The 15839-nt window shown below is 40.4% G+C and overlaps 1 protein-coding gene across 1 annotated transcript; it reads right to left on the reverse strand.

The window, feature by feature from the left end:
• Window positions 1-9138: 9138 nt before the first annotated feature.
• LOC131750742 (heat shock cognate 71 kDa protein-like) lies at window positions 9139-11084 on the reverse strand. The gene is given in 2 exon segments (XM_059053602.2): window positions 9139-9182; window positions 9185-11084. Coding segments are annotated over 2 exon segments (1929 nt in total). The 5' UTR covers window positions 11070-11084.
• Between the last annotated feature and the right edge of the window lie 4755 nt (window positions 11085-15839).

The following is a 15839-nucleotide window of genomic DNA, read 5'->3' on the forward strand; positions in this document are numbered from 1 at the left end:
TAGTTTCTAGAGGGAAAGGAACCTATAGGAGTACCTGTCCAGATAAACTAAAGTGGCCCCAACAAAGGCCCAGTGACAGAAAAGGCAGTGCAGCCACTGAAACAAAATGATCTTGAGATTAATGAGGAGGACTTATTACAGTACAGTCTTCAAGACAGCCACTTTGTCATGGTGTGGGTGTGGTATTCAGGGAAAAAATGTACTGAGCATGTGAATGTCACGTAAGACAACTGATTACCCTTGGGGCCCAAGCACACCATTTATGACCCTTGCAAGAACTTGAGTCAGTTAGCAAGAAGACTGATGCAGAATGAATAGAGTCCACCTTGCTGTGCACAAATCAGCTCCAACAGCGGCACCATGTGGCAGCAATGGGCAATTACATTAGTAGGCTAATTAGATCTTCATGTAGCTATGGGAAGTATCCCGAAATAGGAAATAAACCCCTTTGTATTGAACAAAGTACAAAGAACCTACTATTTGAAAGAGTCTCGAAGACTTATACCTGGACCTTACTAGTGAGCTCTGTTAGGGACTTTGCTACTCAGACCATTGTTTAAGAACTTCTTAGGCTCCTAAGAGGGAAAAATATGGCACAGACCCAGAAGATATATGTTTTAAAAACAAGTGTCTGTATACAAACATATACACATGTATATATAATTATATATAATAAACTAAAAGAAGTACATCTACATCTGCTTCTTGGTATAAAAAGTAACACATTTTCTTAAGATTGTGGAGCGTGCATATGTGATCACACATTTTTCAAGGGCTTCATGGTCTACTGAAAGCCCTGCTATAACTCCTGTGATACCCACTAAGACATGATGTCCTCTTCCCCTCTGGTCGTTTCTATGTCTCTGCACAGGGAATGAGAGGAAGCAGTTTTGAGATTTGATGATTTAAGGCAGGTTTTCCTGGTGTTAGGTGGTGAATAAGAGGACTTTCAAGCATAGGATCCTATAGTTAAAGTAGTCAACAAGGCCTTTGGAAAAGGTCTGCACAATTTTACTTTCTGAAATGCACCAAATTAACAAAATAAGAATGAAACTTAATTTCCATTGAAACACATGGAGAGCCCCAATTTCAAATCACAGACCCCAAAGAATACTTTCTGACACAAGATAGCACTGTGAAAGAAGTTTAGTGAACTTACCTAGTTCACAAGTTTTAACTATTTCCTGCCCAGACGATGCTTACTATCTTCTACCCTAAAATAATCTTATGACTAACCCTGGCCGCAAAACATTATAAGTACCTTTCTCTAATCTTCTGCATATGATATGCTACTGCGACTTTGTCGAGGTGGTACCTGCCCTTGCTCAGCTATTTAATAGACCCAGCTTTGTGAGATCAGTACATATTCCCTGTGGTCTCTGCATGGGGGCTTCGATAAATTATCCTTGGATGGAGTTTGCCCTTTGTCCTACTTCAGGCTGCTATAACAACAACACAATAGACTGGGAGGCTTAAACAACAAACATTTCTCACAGTTCTGGAAGTTGGAAAGTCCAAGATCAAAGTTGGCAGATTTGGTGTCTAATGAAGGCCCATTTCCTGGTTCATAGGAACCAGGTCCTCTAACTGTCTTTTCACATGCTGGAAAGAGGACTAGAGAGCCCCCAAGGTCTCTTTTATAAGAGCTCTAATCCCTCATAACCGAATTACCTCCTCCTAACACCATTGTATTGGGGGTTAAGATTCCAACAGAGGATTGCAACATAAATGGCTGGGGGGACACAAACATTCAGTCCCTAACCATAATACCTTTTATATCTAAAGATTCATGCCTTCCTTAATTTCATAAAATTTGTTTCATTACATTTTTAAAAATATTTTTCCTTTTTCTGTTTGCTTCCATCAGGCACACCAGTTATACTTCTGAGTTGAGTAGTATTATCTTCATAAATGGCATCTTCTCACTACTTGCTCTTATTTTTGTCCATTTTTTATTTTTTACCATTAGTATAATTTTTATCATGTTTGCCCTCCACGTTTGGTTTTTTGCAATGTTGATTCCACTCTTTGCACTTTCTAAAGCATTGAATTTAAAATGTTCTTCAATGCCTGGGAGAAATTATTTTTCCAAGTGTGTGTTTTGACTGTCTTTTGCGTGCCATATTCTCTCTTTACCTTGTGGTTTCAGAATTTTTTCATAGATAGCATACTGATTTTTTTTTCTTAGTTATTTTTAACATATTCAGTCCTACATGAGTTTCCGACTTCTGCCAAAAGAATCTGAGTGGGAACTTTGACTCTGCTGCATCTTTATCTGCTCTTTTATAAGTTTTTCCCTTAAAGCTGAAGTTGAAAATTTGAATGTTGAATTTCTTTCTTCTCTGGTAGGATTTTGGATGCCCAAGGAGAGTAGGGTGAAAGCTGGGACCATGAGTACTCTTAGTCTGGGAACTTTGTCCCTGTGTTCTTTTGGCTTGATGTTATGATTTGGCTCCAGCAAGGCAGATTAGCAAGAAGCCAGGTAAAAATTTTAAGCTCCCAGGTCTTTTCTTTGGTAGGTCAGTACAGGTTTTTTTTTCAGTTGGTAGTAATCTTCTGTAATTCAAAGTTGGCTGCAGGATATTGTTTCATCTCTTTTCTTCTCCTCTTATAAGCTTTATTTTCAGCATGTGCTTAAGTGTTAGGATGCCAAGTCAATGAAAATGCCACTGGTGATGCTGTTTCTGCTTCAGTCCTGGCTGTCATTCCTGTTTGGCAGTAGAGACAGACACCACAGGTATAGTGTTTTCTATCACTGTCTTGTCTTCAAAAAACAAGAGCTGTGCACCATTACTGTTAATTCAGTTTGAGATCTTCTCTCACAGCCTATTCAAACTATGAGTCGGAATGAGCTGAAAATAAAACCATTTAGCTTAGTTTGTGTTGCATATCAATATTAGGTCCATTTTCTCTGTCTTAAAAGTCATAGTGTTTTCCATTCCATTTTTCTTTATAAAGGAAACAGTTAGTTTAAGATATAATCTGGTAACCTTTTTTAGTTAAGTATTTTACTGAAGAAAGGAGCTTATAAGCATCTGTAAGAAAAAGAAATGTGTCACCTATAAAGGGGAAAATGTTACAATCATCTTTGAATATTAGATGCTAGTATAAATGGAGCATTTTGTACATTATTTGGAAGGAGAAAAAAGTGTGATTCAATAATTTCTCTACTCAGACACATTCATGAACATAAAGGTCATGAGTCAAAGCAATAAAATGATATTTAAATATATAAAATTTTATGAAATGTGCAACTCAAGCATGCTTCTTAAAAATGGCTGTGTCTTGTAGTCCAGACAATTGAAAGACAAATCAAAATAAAGAACTCATATGGGGAAGTTATAAAAGGATAGGGAAAAAAATACCTGTTTTGCAAGAGAGAGATAAAGAGAGAGTGAATGAGCAAGAATGAGAGAGGGGGAGAGATAGAGAAGAAAACCTAAACCAAGTGAATTGTTACTTTTAAAATAGTTGGCTGTCTTTAATTTTTAAATGGAATTTGTCTGGCAGAGGGAAGATAGCTTGTAAAGTTCTTTGTTCAGGTCAGAAAAGACCAATAGGAGCTACTTAAACAATAAACATTTGCCTATTGAAGGATTACTGGAACCTGCTCTATGATCAGAGTATGAAAAAAAAACTTCCTGAAAAGTTTATTTATTCCCCTAAAAACATAGTATCCAATTATAGAATTATAACACTCAATTCATGAAACATCTCCCCAGTGGCAAATGATTGTTTTTATATCTTATAGTAAACAGAAAAGAGCAATGAAATGTGATGTCTCCAGATGCCCTGCTGGCTTTATGCTTGTATAAAGATCTCATTTGCCTTCTTTGGCAGCTGTATTTCTTTCCTGAGAGACATTGCTCCTGTCAGATTGGCTCAGTCTTTTCGATCCCTCCCTGCAGTGTTAGTGGTACTCACCAGGGGAAAAGAGGACAGACTAGAATGTTCTCGAGTGTGAAATTGAACTCATAGCCAAACACTGAAAATACTCTCTTTGTGGCTCAGCGAAAGTTCCATTAACTTTTGTTTATTTCTGGGTAACACAGTATTTCTTCTTGATTGTATCCAGCCCCAGCTGTGGAAGTAATAGAAATGTCTTGTGAATCAATTAGTACATGGGAAACTGTTGTACTATAAAAAATTTACAAGCACCTGAGCTTGAAAATGTTTTTCTCATCTGTACCTTAAATTATACAAATTCAACCATCCTTAATGAAGATTAGCTTATTTTCTAAGAACTTGTAGAAGCTAGGCCTCAGAACTAATGAACTGAGATTTTGTTACTATCTCTTTTCTCCTACAAAACAAATTTTCCCATGGAATGGCGCAATGGCTGTTTGAAGGAACTCTTTTTCATTTACAAAGAGCTTTTTTGGTGTATTTGTGCATCATTTAAAACCCATGTCCCCCAATACTATTTCTGTTTGCAATCCTGATTTTCAGTACTTAAAACTGATCATAATCTTTGATGTGGTGTTTCTAAGATGGAAAAACTATCCTCGTTAGGCAAATCATCTGAGAAAGTGTCTGGCACAGTTTTTAACACATAGTTCATTAGTTTCTTTTATTTTTAGATGTTTTTCAACTTAAAATATTTTCTCTCCTTCTTGACAAATATTGTGTCTAATGCCGCTACTGTCCCTCTTTAAAACAGATTATGCTACGTCAACAATTCATAAAATAGAGATAGATTATTTCACATATTAAAGAAAGTTTGGTTTAAGGGCAATTTACAACTGGGTAGAGAAAGCTTAACTCTTTTCCAGGCAGTCAGAATTTTCAATAAGTCCCACATAAGCAGTGAAGTATAATATAAATGTTAAGGTATCATGAAAGATGAAACCCCAGTTAGTGGAAATGAAGTATATAAACCCGTTATGATTAGTGTTGTTCATCTGACCTTTCTGGAGTACGGTCCATTCTCCTATATGCTGCATGACTTTAATTATGGGATGCCAGGCTCCTATATATACACACCCAACTTTTTGTGCAGCGTGATGTATAACACCTAGCACGCTGGTGGCCTTCATTAAATATTAAATAATAATAATGCACATGCCGCCTCACTTGAAAAGTAAATACTGCCTTATTTTAAAAGGTCGTAAGTTTTCATCTGTGCAAGGGACTATACCCTGAATTTTTAGTGCTGCTTTTAAATGATTTGCTTTATGGTGCTAGTTTCATAAGTGAGCTAAATTGCCCAGGTTTTCAGTGTCCCATCAGAGCAGTGGTGGAAAAGCAACCTTGCCTATTCAGCATCAGTGTCACAAGGGGAATTTATGCAGGTGAGGCTCTTGGCATAGAGTCTTCAACAGGTGACGATATGATGGCTCAGTCTTATTTTTCTCCTGAGGTTGATGACATCAGAAGATGTATAGATTGATTTGATCACCTTCCTTTCCTCCCTCTGTGGTGTCCAGCATGAAAAAATTAAAACCCAAAAAGTGACCTCACTCTATGGAAAGAGATGATCCAGCTATGTTTCAATTGGCTCTACAGCAGCCTTCAGTAGTCAGAGGCCACTCAGGCACACATTGCATCACAGATGTCTCAAACTCTTTTTTTTTTTTTTTCCTTTATTGTAAGGACACATTCATACAGGTGGTACCCCCTTGTATGCAATTCTTGTCATCTTAGCTTTAACCTCACACTTTCTCTCCCTCTTAAGAAAGTAGATATCATAACCCCAGTGGGCTGTTGACTCAGCATCCCCACTACTCCCTTCCGACACAGGGAACTCGTTCCCTGGTTCCCCTTTCCTGTCTGGTTTCAGGCTAGCTCGCCGAAGAAAGGTACTTGTGGAAGGTTTGGGAGACAAAGGGAGAAAGGAAAGAGAAAACCATTATCCTGGAAGCCACCAGATGACGCAGCATCAGAGACTTTCCCACCAGCTCCCGCTTTGCGGGCCAGGTGGCCAGACACGACATATTCTTAGACTGACCACAAGCCCAACCTTCCCAGCCATTCCGGGGCTTTGAAATCACTAGTGATTGTTTCTTTGTTCCAGTGCCTACAACTGTCCAGTTCCTGCCACACTTGTATAAACCTTAATTTCTATATTGAATCCATTATTCCTAGAATAATTGCAGGGGCTCTGTTTTTCTGACTAAACTCAGACTGACCAAACCCGGAGAGAGCCATATTATAGGTATCACCTTGTATCTGCTCTGATTTAGGAAGAAAACTAAATTATTCAATTAAGTTTCAGCACTTTATTATTAATAACAGTACATGTGGTACATTCCATTGAAAGAATATGGAAAACCTATGTGTTTTGACACTACAGTTAAAAATTATTCCTCTATTATTATTGTTATAATCACTCCTCTGTCATATATTAGCTATTGTAGTCCCCTCTTATTTGTGGTTTTTCTTTCTGCAGTTTGAGTTACTAGGTTTGGTCAACCAAGGTCTGAAAATATTGAATGGAAAGTACCAGAAATAAATGATTCATACTTTTTAAATTGTGTGCTGTTCTTAGTAGTGTGATGATATCTCGCACTGTCCTTATCCATCCCACCCAGACAAGAATCACCCCTTTATCCAGTATATCCTGCCTGTTGGTCACTTAGTAGCTGTCTTGGTTATCGGATGGACTGTCACACAAATCCCTCCTCAGGGGATACACTGCATACTCCGTAGTTCTCCACTTATTTTTGATATCCCAGTACTTGTGTTCAAGTCATCATTATTTTACAAAATAATGGCCTCAAGAGTAGTGATGCTGGCAATTCAGATAAGCCAAGGAGAAGCCATAGTAAAGTGCTTCCTCTACTTAATAAAGAAAGAAAAAATAATGTTTGCGGAGGTTGCTAAGATCTACTGTAAGAATGAATTTTCTTGGGATTTCCCTGGTGGTCCAGTGGTAAAGAATCTGCTTTACTATGCAGGGGACACAGATTCGATCCCTGGTCAGGGAACTGAGATCCCACATGCCGCAGAGCAACTAAGCCTGCGTGCCACAACTACTGAGCTCGTGTGCCTCAACTAGAGCCCGTGTGCCACAAACTACAGAGCCCACGCACCCTGGAGCCTGTGTGCCACAACTAGAGAAGAGAAAACCCGCATGCCAGAACTAGAGAGAAGCCTGTGCGTCTCAATGAAAGATCCCACATGCCTCAACAAAGGTCCCACGTGCCGCAACTAAGACCTGACACAGCCAAAAATAAATAAATAAAATTAAAATAAAAAAGAATCTTCTCCATGAAATTGTGAAGAAGGGAAGAGAAATTCATGCTAGTTTTGCTGTCACACCTCAAAATGCAAAAGTTATAGCCACAATGCGTGATGAGTATTTAGTTAAGATGGAAATAGCCTTAAATTTGTACACTCAAATATTTTGAGAGAGAGACCACATTCACACAACTTTTATTACAGTATATTGTTATATTTCTTCTATTTTATTATTAGGTATTGTTGTTAATCTCTTACTGGGCCTAATTTATAAATAAACTTGAACATAGGTATGTATAGGAAAATACACAGTAAAATATGGCTGGGTGCTATCCGCTGTTTCAGGCATCCACTGAGGGTCTTGGAGCGTATCCCCTGCAGGTAAGTGGGACCACTATACTGTACTGTACTTAAATTCTACCTAGTAAAGCTGTAGTGTGAGAGGATGCCTATTGTTCACTTAAGTGATACTATGTGTATATGCACACTTGCATGCTGGCACACACACAGACACACATTACGCTCATTATACAAATCCCTACTCGGGCCAGCCACACTGCTCACTCCTTAATTCTCTGTTTATTTTTGGTAACCTGAAAGCTGACACAGTGACCTGCCCTCTCTCTTGTCTAGCCAGTTACAAATAAGCAATACCCTTGCCCTCCCATCATCACTGTATTAATTCTTCCTCTTTTCTGTCAGGAGCCTTCTGAGTGAAAAGTGATTGTTGATATTCTACCAAGTGGTGGAACAAATATGGGCCTTGAGTGGAAAAACCTGTATTTGAATCCATTCCTTTCTGGTTACTAAACACAGAGTAATGCAAAGCCCCAGCGATGTGTCTACCACATCACAGGTATTCAACACATGTTAGTTTACTAGACAAGACTTGGCCCCTCTATGCTTTGGTTTCCTCAGTGGTAAAAGGAAGCACTAGTGATCTTAATCCACAGGGGTTTTGTGAGACTAAATGAGGTTATGCTTAGCACAGGGCACAGCGTAATGAGAAGCTAGTCAGTGGTGTCTGCTTCTGTTGTTCTTGTTAATACCTCACCAGAGATATGGTATATGAGATTCTCAAATGCAACTCTCTTTTTAAAACCAATCCCAAGGTAGATCTGCCTTTCTTAAAATTACATTGTGTATCTAGAAAACACTCCTCTGCTCCTAGAGTCACCCTTGCCACTCTGCAGAGGCCTTAGTGTTCAACCTTGCTGACTTGTTATTCCAGCTCTGCTAAGGCTTTTTTATTTTTTTTATTCACCACATGTCAGTGATGGTGAGTTTTATGTGTCCACTTGGCTAGTTTTTCAATCAGACACTAATCTAGTTGTTCCCTGAAGGTATTTCTGTAGAGATGATTCATATCTCTAAATAGTTGACTTTAGGTAAAGGAGGTTCTCCTGCTCCTTTAATAACAAATAACTAATAGAGTTTGTTATTATTTAGCGGGTAGCATGCTTACATAACTAATATTTGTAAATTGCCCCCCTTTTTTTTACGGTGCCAACTTTAAATACAGTTTTATTTAAGACATTGTGTTTTCCACTTATAATACAGTGCTTGTAAAGTGCAATGTTATTTCCTTTCCCTGTGCACACATTCCATGTTCAAGTATCAAGAGTGCCCAGTTTACTATAGCAGCTCGACTTTAAAACTGCCATGGCGGGCTTCCCTGGTGGCGCAGTGGTTGAGAATCCGCCTGCCGATGCAGGAGACACGGGTTCGTGCCCTGGTCCGGGAGGATCCCACATGCCGCGGAGCAACTAAGCCCGTGAGCCATGGCCACTGGGCCTGTGCGTCCGGAGCCTGTGCTCCGCAACGGGAGAGGCCACAACAGTGAGAGGCCCGCATACCGCAAAAAAAAAAAAAAAAAAAAAAAAAACTGCCATGGCATTTGCTACACATTTGGGTCCTTCAGTGTTGTGTGGAACAATGCTAAACCTATGCTAGGCTGACTTAATCAACCGCTTCAATGGTGGGCCCAGAGGAGGCACCACCAGAGGAGCTCCACCAGCAGGGAAGCCCCCGAGCGGGCCTCCTGGCGGGCCTCCTGCGCTCTGGTACAGCTTGGTAATGATGGGGTCGCAGACTTTTTCCAGCTCCTCCTGCTGACGTTCAGATTCTTCCTTCTCCGCAGTCTGGTGCTTATCAAGCCAGTTGATTGTTGCGTTACACTTATCAAGAATCTCCTGTTTGTCCTCATCATTAATCTTGCCTTGAAGTTTCTCATCCTCACCAGTAGCTTTCACGTCGAAAGCATAGGATTCGAGCGAACTCTTCGAAGACACCTTATCCCGCTCCTTCTCATCTTCAGTTTTGTACTTCTCTGCCTCCTGAACCCTGCGTTCAATGTCTTCCTTGCTCACACGGCCCTTGTCATTAGTGATGGTAATCTTGTCCTCTCTTCCTGTGCTCTTATCCATAGCAGAGACACTGAGGGTGCCATTGGCATCAGTATCAAAAGTGGCTTCAATGTGAGGAACACCGTGGGGTGCAGGAGGTACGCCTGTGAGTTCAAACTTGCCAAGCGAGCTGTTATCCTTGGTCACGGCACGCTCACCTTCCTAAACCTGAATGAGTACACCAGGCTGGCTGTCCGAGTAGGTTGTGAAGGTCTGCATCTGCGTCTGCTTGGTGGGAATGGTGGTGGTGCGCTTGATGGGGACAGTCATGACTCCACCAGCAGTTCCAGTTCCAAGGGAAAGAGGGGTGACATCCAACAGCAGCAAGTCTTGAACATTTTCAGATTTGTCTCCAGATAAAATGGCTGCCTGGACAGCTGCACCATAAGCAACAGCCTCGTCAGGGGTGATGCTCTTATTCAGTTCTTCCCCATTGAAGAAGTCCTGTAGAAGTTTCAGAATCTTGGGGATGTGGGTTGAACCACCCACCAGGGCAATATCATGGATCTGAGACTTGTCTAGCTTGGCATCCTGAAGGGCTTTCTCGACAGGGTCCAGTGTGTCACGGAACAGGTCAGCATTCAGTTCTTCAAATCGGGCACGGGTAATTGAGGTATAGAAGTCAATTCCTTCATAGAGGGAATCAATCTCAGTACTGGCCTGGGTGCTGGAAGAGAGAGTGCGCTTAGCACGCTCACAAGTGGTACGAAGGCAATGGACAGCCCTCTTGTTCTCACTGATGTCCTGCTTGTGCTTGAACTCTGCAATAACATGGTTGACCATTTGGTTGTCAAAGTCTTCTCGACCTAAGTGAGTATTTGTAGATTTGACCTCAAAGATTCCATCCTCAATAGTGAGAATTGACACATCAAAAGTGTCACCACCTAAAGCAAAGATCAGCACATTTCTTTCTGCTCCGACCTTTTTGTCCAAGCCATAGGCAATAGCAGCAGCAGTTGGCTCATGGATGATTCTAAGTACATTGAGCCCAGCAATAGTTCCAGCATCTTTGGTAGCCTGACGCTGAGAATCATTAAAGTAAGCGGGTACTGTGACAACAGCATTGGTAACAGTCTTCCCAAGGTAGGCTTCTGCTATTTCCTTCATCTTTGTCGAAACCATGGATGACACCTCCCCTGGATAGAAACTTTTTGTCTCTCCCTTGTATTCTACTCGAACCTTAGGCCTGCTTGCATCATTCACCCCCATGAAGGGCCAATGCTTCATATCAGACTGGACAGCAGCAGCATCAAGTCTTCGTCCAGTGAGGCGTTTGGCATCAAAAACCGTGTTGGTGAGATTCAATGCAACTTGGTTCTTTGCAGCATCACCTATCAATCGTTCGGTATCAGTAAAGGCAACATAGCTTGGGGTAGTTCGGTTCCCCTGATCATTGGCAATTATTTCCACCTTTCCGTGCTGGAAGACACCCACACAAGAATAGGTGGTGCCAAGATCAATGGCAACTGCAGGTCCCTTAGGCATGGTTGCTGGAGCGTAGGCCCAGGTCTTCTGCAGGAGAAAACGGCAATCTGGAAAGCTGCCGCCTCATTCAATGAGCCTGCCCCATATTAACAATCATTACTGAGTGCCTACCTAATACGTCCTGAGGAGTACTAATTCTCTGATCTTAGAATCTTCATTAATTAACCTAATAATACTATGACTATAGAGATCAAGGATCTACATCTTGTGTGTGTGTGTGTGTGTGTGTGTGTGTGTGTGTGTGTGTGTGTGTGTGTGTGTGTGGTTGGTTGGTTGGTTCTGTTTGGTCATTTGCCCTCACATGCCTTCCTCCAGCATCTTTCTTCCTACATCTCAGGTCTCTTTACATTCTATCCTTGGTCACTTCTCCCTCTCTGTATTTCTTGGCATTCAAATTTCCTTCATTCCTTCCTACTTTTTTTTTTTCTGTTATTCCTTATTCTTCCTTGAGACAGTTTGACAAGCATCTTCACCATCTCTTCTCTAAGCAGATGATCAACCCCAGAGGGAAGATCCTATCACAAGCCATCATTTTCCCTGGGCTCTGGGCTACAGTTTGTCAGTTTGTACGCCTGCATTTGTTGGTTCAGCATGGTACTTCGTGTGGCAAGCATTGCTGTCTTTTAATTCTGCCTAGTGCTGGAACTCATTTCCTGTTTCAGGAGAATCCCCAGCTCCCTGTTCATAGGGGTGGTGGGCATATGAACGCAGCTCACCCACTGTCCACAACTTCAGCGCATTTAGACTCCTGAAGGCGCTCAGACACTGAGAGAGTTTGGTTCTCCCTCTATGATGGAGAGCAGGAAGAGGGCAGTGAAGCAGCTATTGTAGGATTTACAGTTGGTGGCCCAAGCAGATCATGACTGTAGTCCGAATCTGCTGTGTTCTCTTTTCAGAGTTTGGTTCTTCACACTTTTGATGAGTTCTGTGAGCTATGCAAGACCTTCCCAATGTGTTCCTTTTCTGCTCAATTTAGCCAGTATTGTTTCTGTTGCTTGTAATCAGGAACTGTGACTGCCTAGAACACTTTAAATGGGTTATATAGTTTTAACTGTGGTGTCTCTGCTAAGTGATGTGGGAGGATAAGGGTGGATGGGCAGGGACTATGTCTGCAGTTTGAAAAGGCCTCTTTACCCCTGGGTATCCTGATCCAGAGACCTGTACCACTTGGCTTGCTTAATAAATGGTAGTAACTTGATAACTGATTGAGTTTCTAGGAACTTTGCCAGTGGTTTGCTGAGAGGATGATGGGCAAACATTCCTAGGACCGCTCTGCCCTGGGTTCCCTGATGCATTGTTATCAAGTCCGTCTTTGTGCCTATGAAGTGAGAATAAGTCAGTTCCCAACCTAGCTGAGAAACGTGTCAAATTACAAATGAGTGAATATGTATGATGACTTGCAACCCCATGAAAGAAGTGACACAAAAACGACAGATCCTTGTGCTCTTAGTCATTCATCAAAAAGGTATAAGAATTACTTTTTCTATCATAAAATTAGTAAATGTCTAGACCATAGAACTTAGAACATATAGAATATCATAAAGGAGAAATAATAATTTGTAATTCCAGGACTTAGAGTTAATATTTTGTATAGTCACTAAAAATTGTCCAAAGGCAGCAATATTTCTTTGCTGTTCTGATTACAGAATCATAGGAAGGTTTGAGGATTAAGTTCATAGTTTTTAATTCACGTAGAAATTTCCTTGATGTATTAATCTCAAGGCTATTGGGGAAGGGAAAATTTCCCCCTATCTTTCTTGTTTCTTTTGGCTAGTCTAATAATTAAATTGACACAAGGCATATTAACAGGAGAAAAACTTGATTTCATATGTATAAAGGCCTTATAGGTATATGACGCAAAGTAGTGACTAAAGCAGGTACCTTTTATAGCAAGAAACAATAAATTGGTGAGGAATTGACAAGAAAAATAAGCTTGGGCTTGCAAGAAACAAGGTTTGTTTATACAGCCTTCTCAGACTTGAATTCTCCATCTCTGGTGTTAAGGATGTCTCTGTACCTCCTAGGAAAGGGAAGATACCTTTCACATGGGAGATTTATTTTCTTCTTTCAGGGGGGCAAAGGAGGGTCAGAGTATCCTTCTTGCATTGGCCGTTTCTTAAGTAACTTTAATCAGTACACCAAGTGGCATATTGGGGGTGGTCTGCTCTGATCCCCATCAAGGCAAGATTATGATTCTAGAGAATGAGTAGATATTAGTCAGTGTTCTTTGGTGAGTGTTTAGTGCTCCAAGCAAAGTAAAGGGCAGAAAGCCAAGGTCTGTGGATGTGGAGAAATGAGTTTTATCCAGGGATGTGGACATAGTTCAGGGTGGCTGGAAATCAGTGGAGAAGTGGATCAGTAGGTAGGTATTCCATAGCAGATGGCTCAGACATTTAAATTTTATCCTGAAATTAGAGAACATCTTTATAAGGAATCATAGCAGAAGGATGAGTTAATCAGATTTGCTTTCTTGAAATCTGATTCATCAGCAGTTTGATGCATCAGAGAGGACTGGGGATGAAGAGTAGGGCAAGACCACAAGCAAGCTACTCCACTGCAATAGTCTAGCAGCAGTGCCAAGACTAGAAACAAAAGCAGTGTTGGTGGCATGGAGATAAGGGAAAGACTATGGCATCACTGAGTAAGGGAAACCAGACGACTCGCTGACTATTTGGGTATAAGGAGTGAGTCTAAGGAGTGAAGAAGGCCACCTTACTAAGCTATGTGGTTGGTCACCATGTGCTTAATCACAGAAGTAAAAGAAAGATGCTTTCCCATCTACTCTAAAATTTACTCTCTTAACCACGTCTCTGAATAATGAGACTGGGAGGAAAAGGCAATGGTTAAACTCACGTTCTCACCTACCCTGTTCTTTCTTGGTTCCATTCAGGAGCTCTCAACTTTTCCCAGAGGAAAGTAATAAACCAAGTTCATACTAAGATGTTGCAAAGAGGTTTCAGTCAATGTGGACCAAGGATTACCTGCATCAGAATCTCAAAGGGGCAGGGCTGGATCTCTGCATTTTAACGGGCATCCAAGATGATTTTTATGTCCAGTAAATTTTGGTAACCACCGTGTCAGAGACTTAACATCTCAACTCTCCCAAGAGTATTTTAAGAGAGGAACACAAAACAAAATAATCCAATTCAATAGGTGTTTATTCAGTATATCTCATGCCTTTGCTAAACACTATCTGCTCTTCCAGATTATATCTATCTACAGGGGAACAGATGGGAAGGGAGGGAGCAAGGGACATAAAGATCTGCCCACAGGTCAAATAAGTAAATAACTAATGCTAGAATTTAGATATTCCTCTGCAGGTCAGGAGAAGAGATATTTTTACAGTACGATTGAGGTAATTCCTCTCAGGAAGCCTTAAATCCTAATCCTTGGGTGAATGCCTACTCTCTTGCTGCCACACATAAATGCTGTCTTTCCAGGAGAGCTCAGAAAATAACTTTTTGAAATTTTTTAAAGTAAATCTTAGAGATTTTCCCCAACTATTATTAGAGCCGCAAATAGGACCCACCCCAACCCTTCCATAAGCTTTTATTGCCTTTGTATTTGCAATTGTAAATGGTTTTATAGTGTTGTTCTAGATAGTCTAAATAGAATTGATTTTAACAAGGAATTGGCAATAAAGCTCATTTCAATCCTTTCGGTTTAAGTGGAAATTCATAAAAAGTAAACTAAGAGATGTAAAAAATTGATTAAATCTTGTAAACCAATGTATAATCTAAAATAAAAATTCCATATCACAAAACAATTACCTCCAATGATTTAAAAGGGAAAATTTTAAAGTCTGATAATTTCATTCTTAGCTAGATGGGAAAAAGTTGAACACACTGTACTTACAGTGATTAAACCAGTAAACATATTCATCATCTGTTTAACCTAAATTGGAAAGAGAGCTCCTTGAAAGTATTTTTTATGCCTTTTAGGTTGCTTCATATCATCGAGGGACTCTATTCCCACTATATATAACTACCTATTGAATGTGATGAACAGCTTTACAGGGGGATTGGGCTATAGCTGAAAATACAAAAAATTCAATGGATATAAAACCCTGGCTTAGTTTTCATTGCTATTGTAATGGAGTAATGCTAGATCATTTTAGGTTAATAGAACAAACTATTTTTAGAAACTACTGGACCTTAAATAGATTCTAAAGCAGTAGAAATAAGATTTGAGAACTTTAAAAAAAATGGGAAAAGATGCACATTTACAGCTTTCTCCTAATGTGAAAGCAAGCATTAGAAAAAACTTTGGCTTATTATGATTTTTAAACAGTAAACCCTTTATTGAGTATAAGCTGAGCTCGACAAAGAAAACAAGAGTAATAGCTGATTTTCTGTAACATTAATATAAGTATCCATATCTAGCACCCTCCCTCCCAGTTGACTAGTGAAATGGAAAATAGAATATTAGGATGGGGAAAGCCTTATCAAGTGGAAATTAGGACAATGAGATATTCATGCCCAGAAACTTGGAGCAATTTCTGCAAGGTAAGTACAGACATAATGTAGCTAAGAAAGGGAAGGACAATTTGTAAATTCCCACCTATGAAGTCATGACGTAAGTACAAAAGATTCCAACATCCTCCTACCCCACCCCACCCCAGTGCCACACGGTCATCCCTAACTCATAGGGGCAAAGGCTGGAGGCAAACCCCCATATGGCTGTGTCCACATTAGCTGGGGGAAGCCTTGGTGATGCTCACTCGTCCACCCCCCATACAAACACAATTGATGTGGACTACCAAGTCAGGCA

This window comes from Kogia breviceps, chromosome 2, assembly GCF_026419965.1.
Source record: "Kogia breviceps isolate mKogBre1 chromosome 2, mKogBre1 haplotype 1, whole genome shotgun sequence".
Taxonomy (NCBI): Eukaryota; Metazoa; Chordata; class Mammalia; order Artiodactyla; family Physeteridae; genus Kogia; species Kogia breviceps.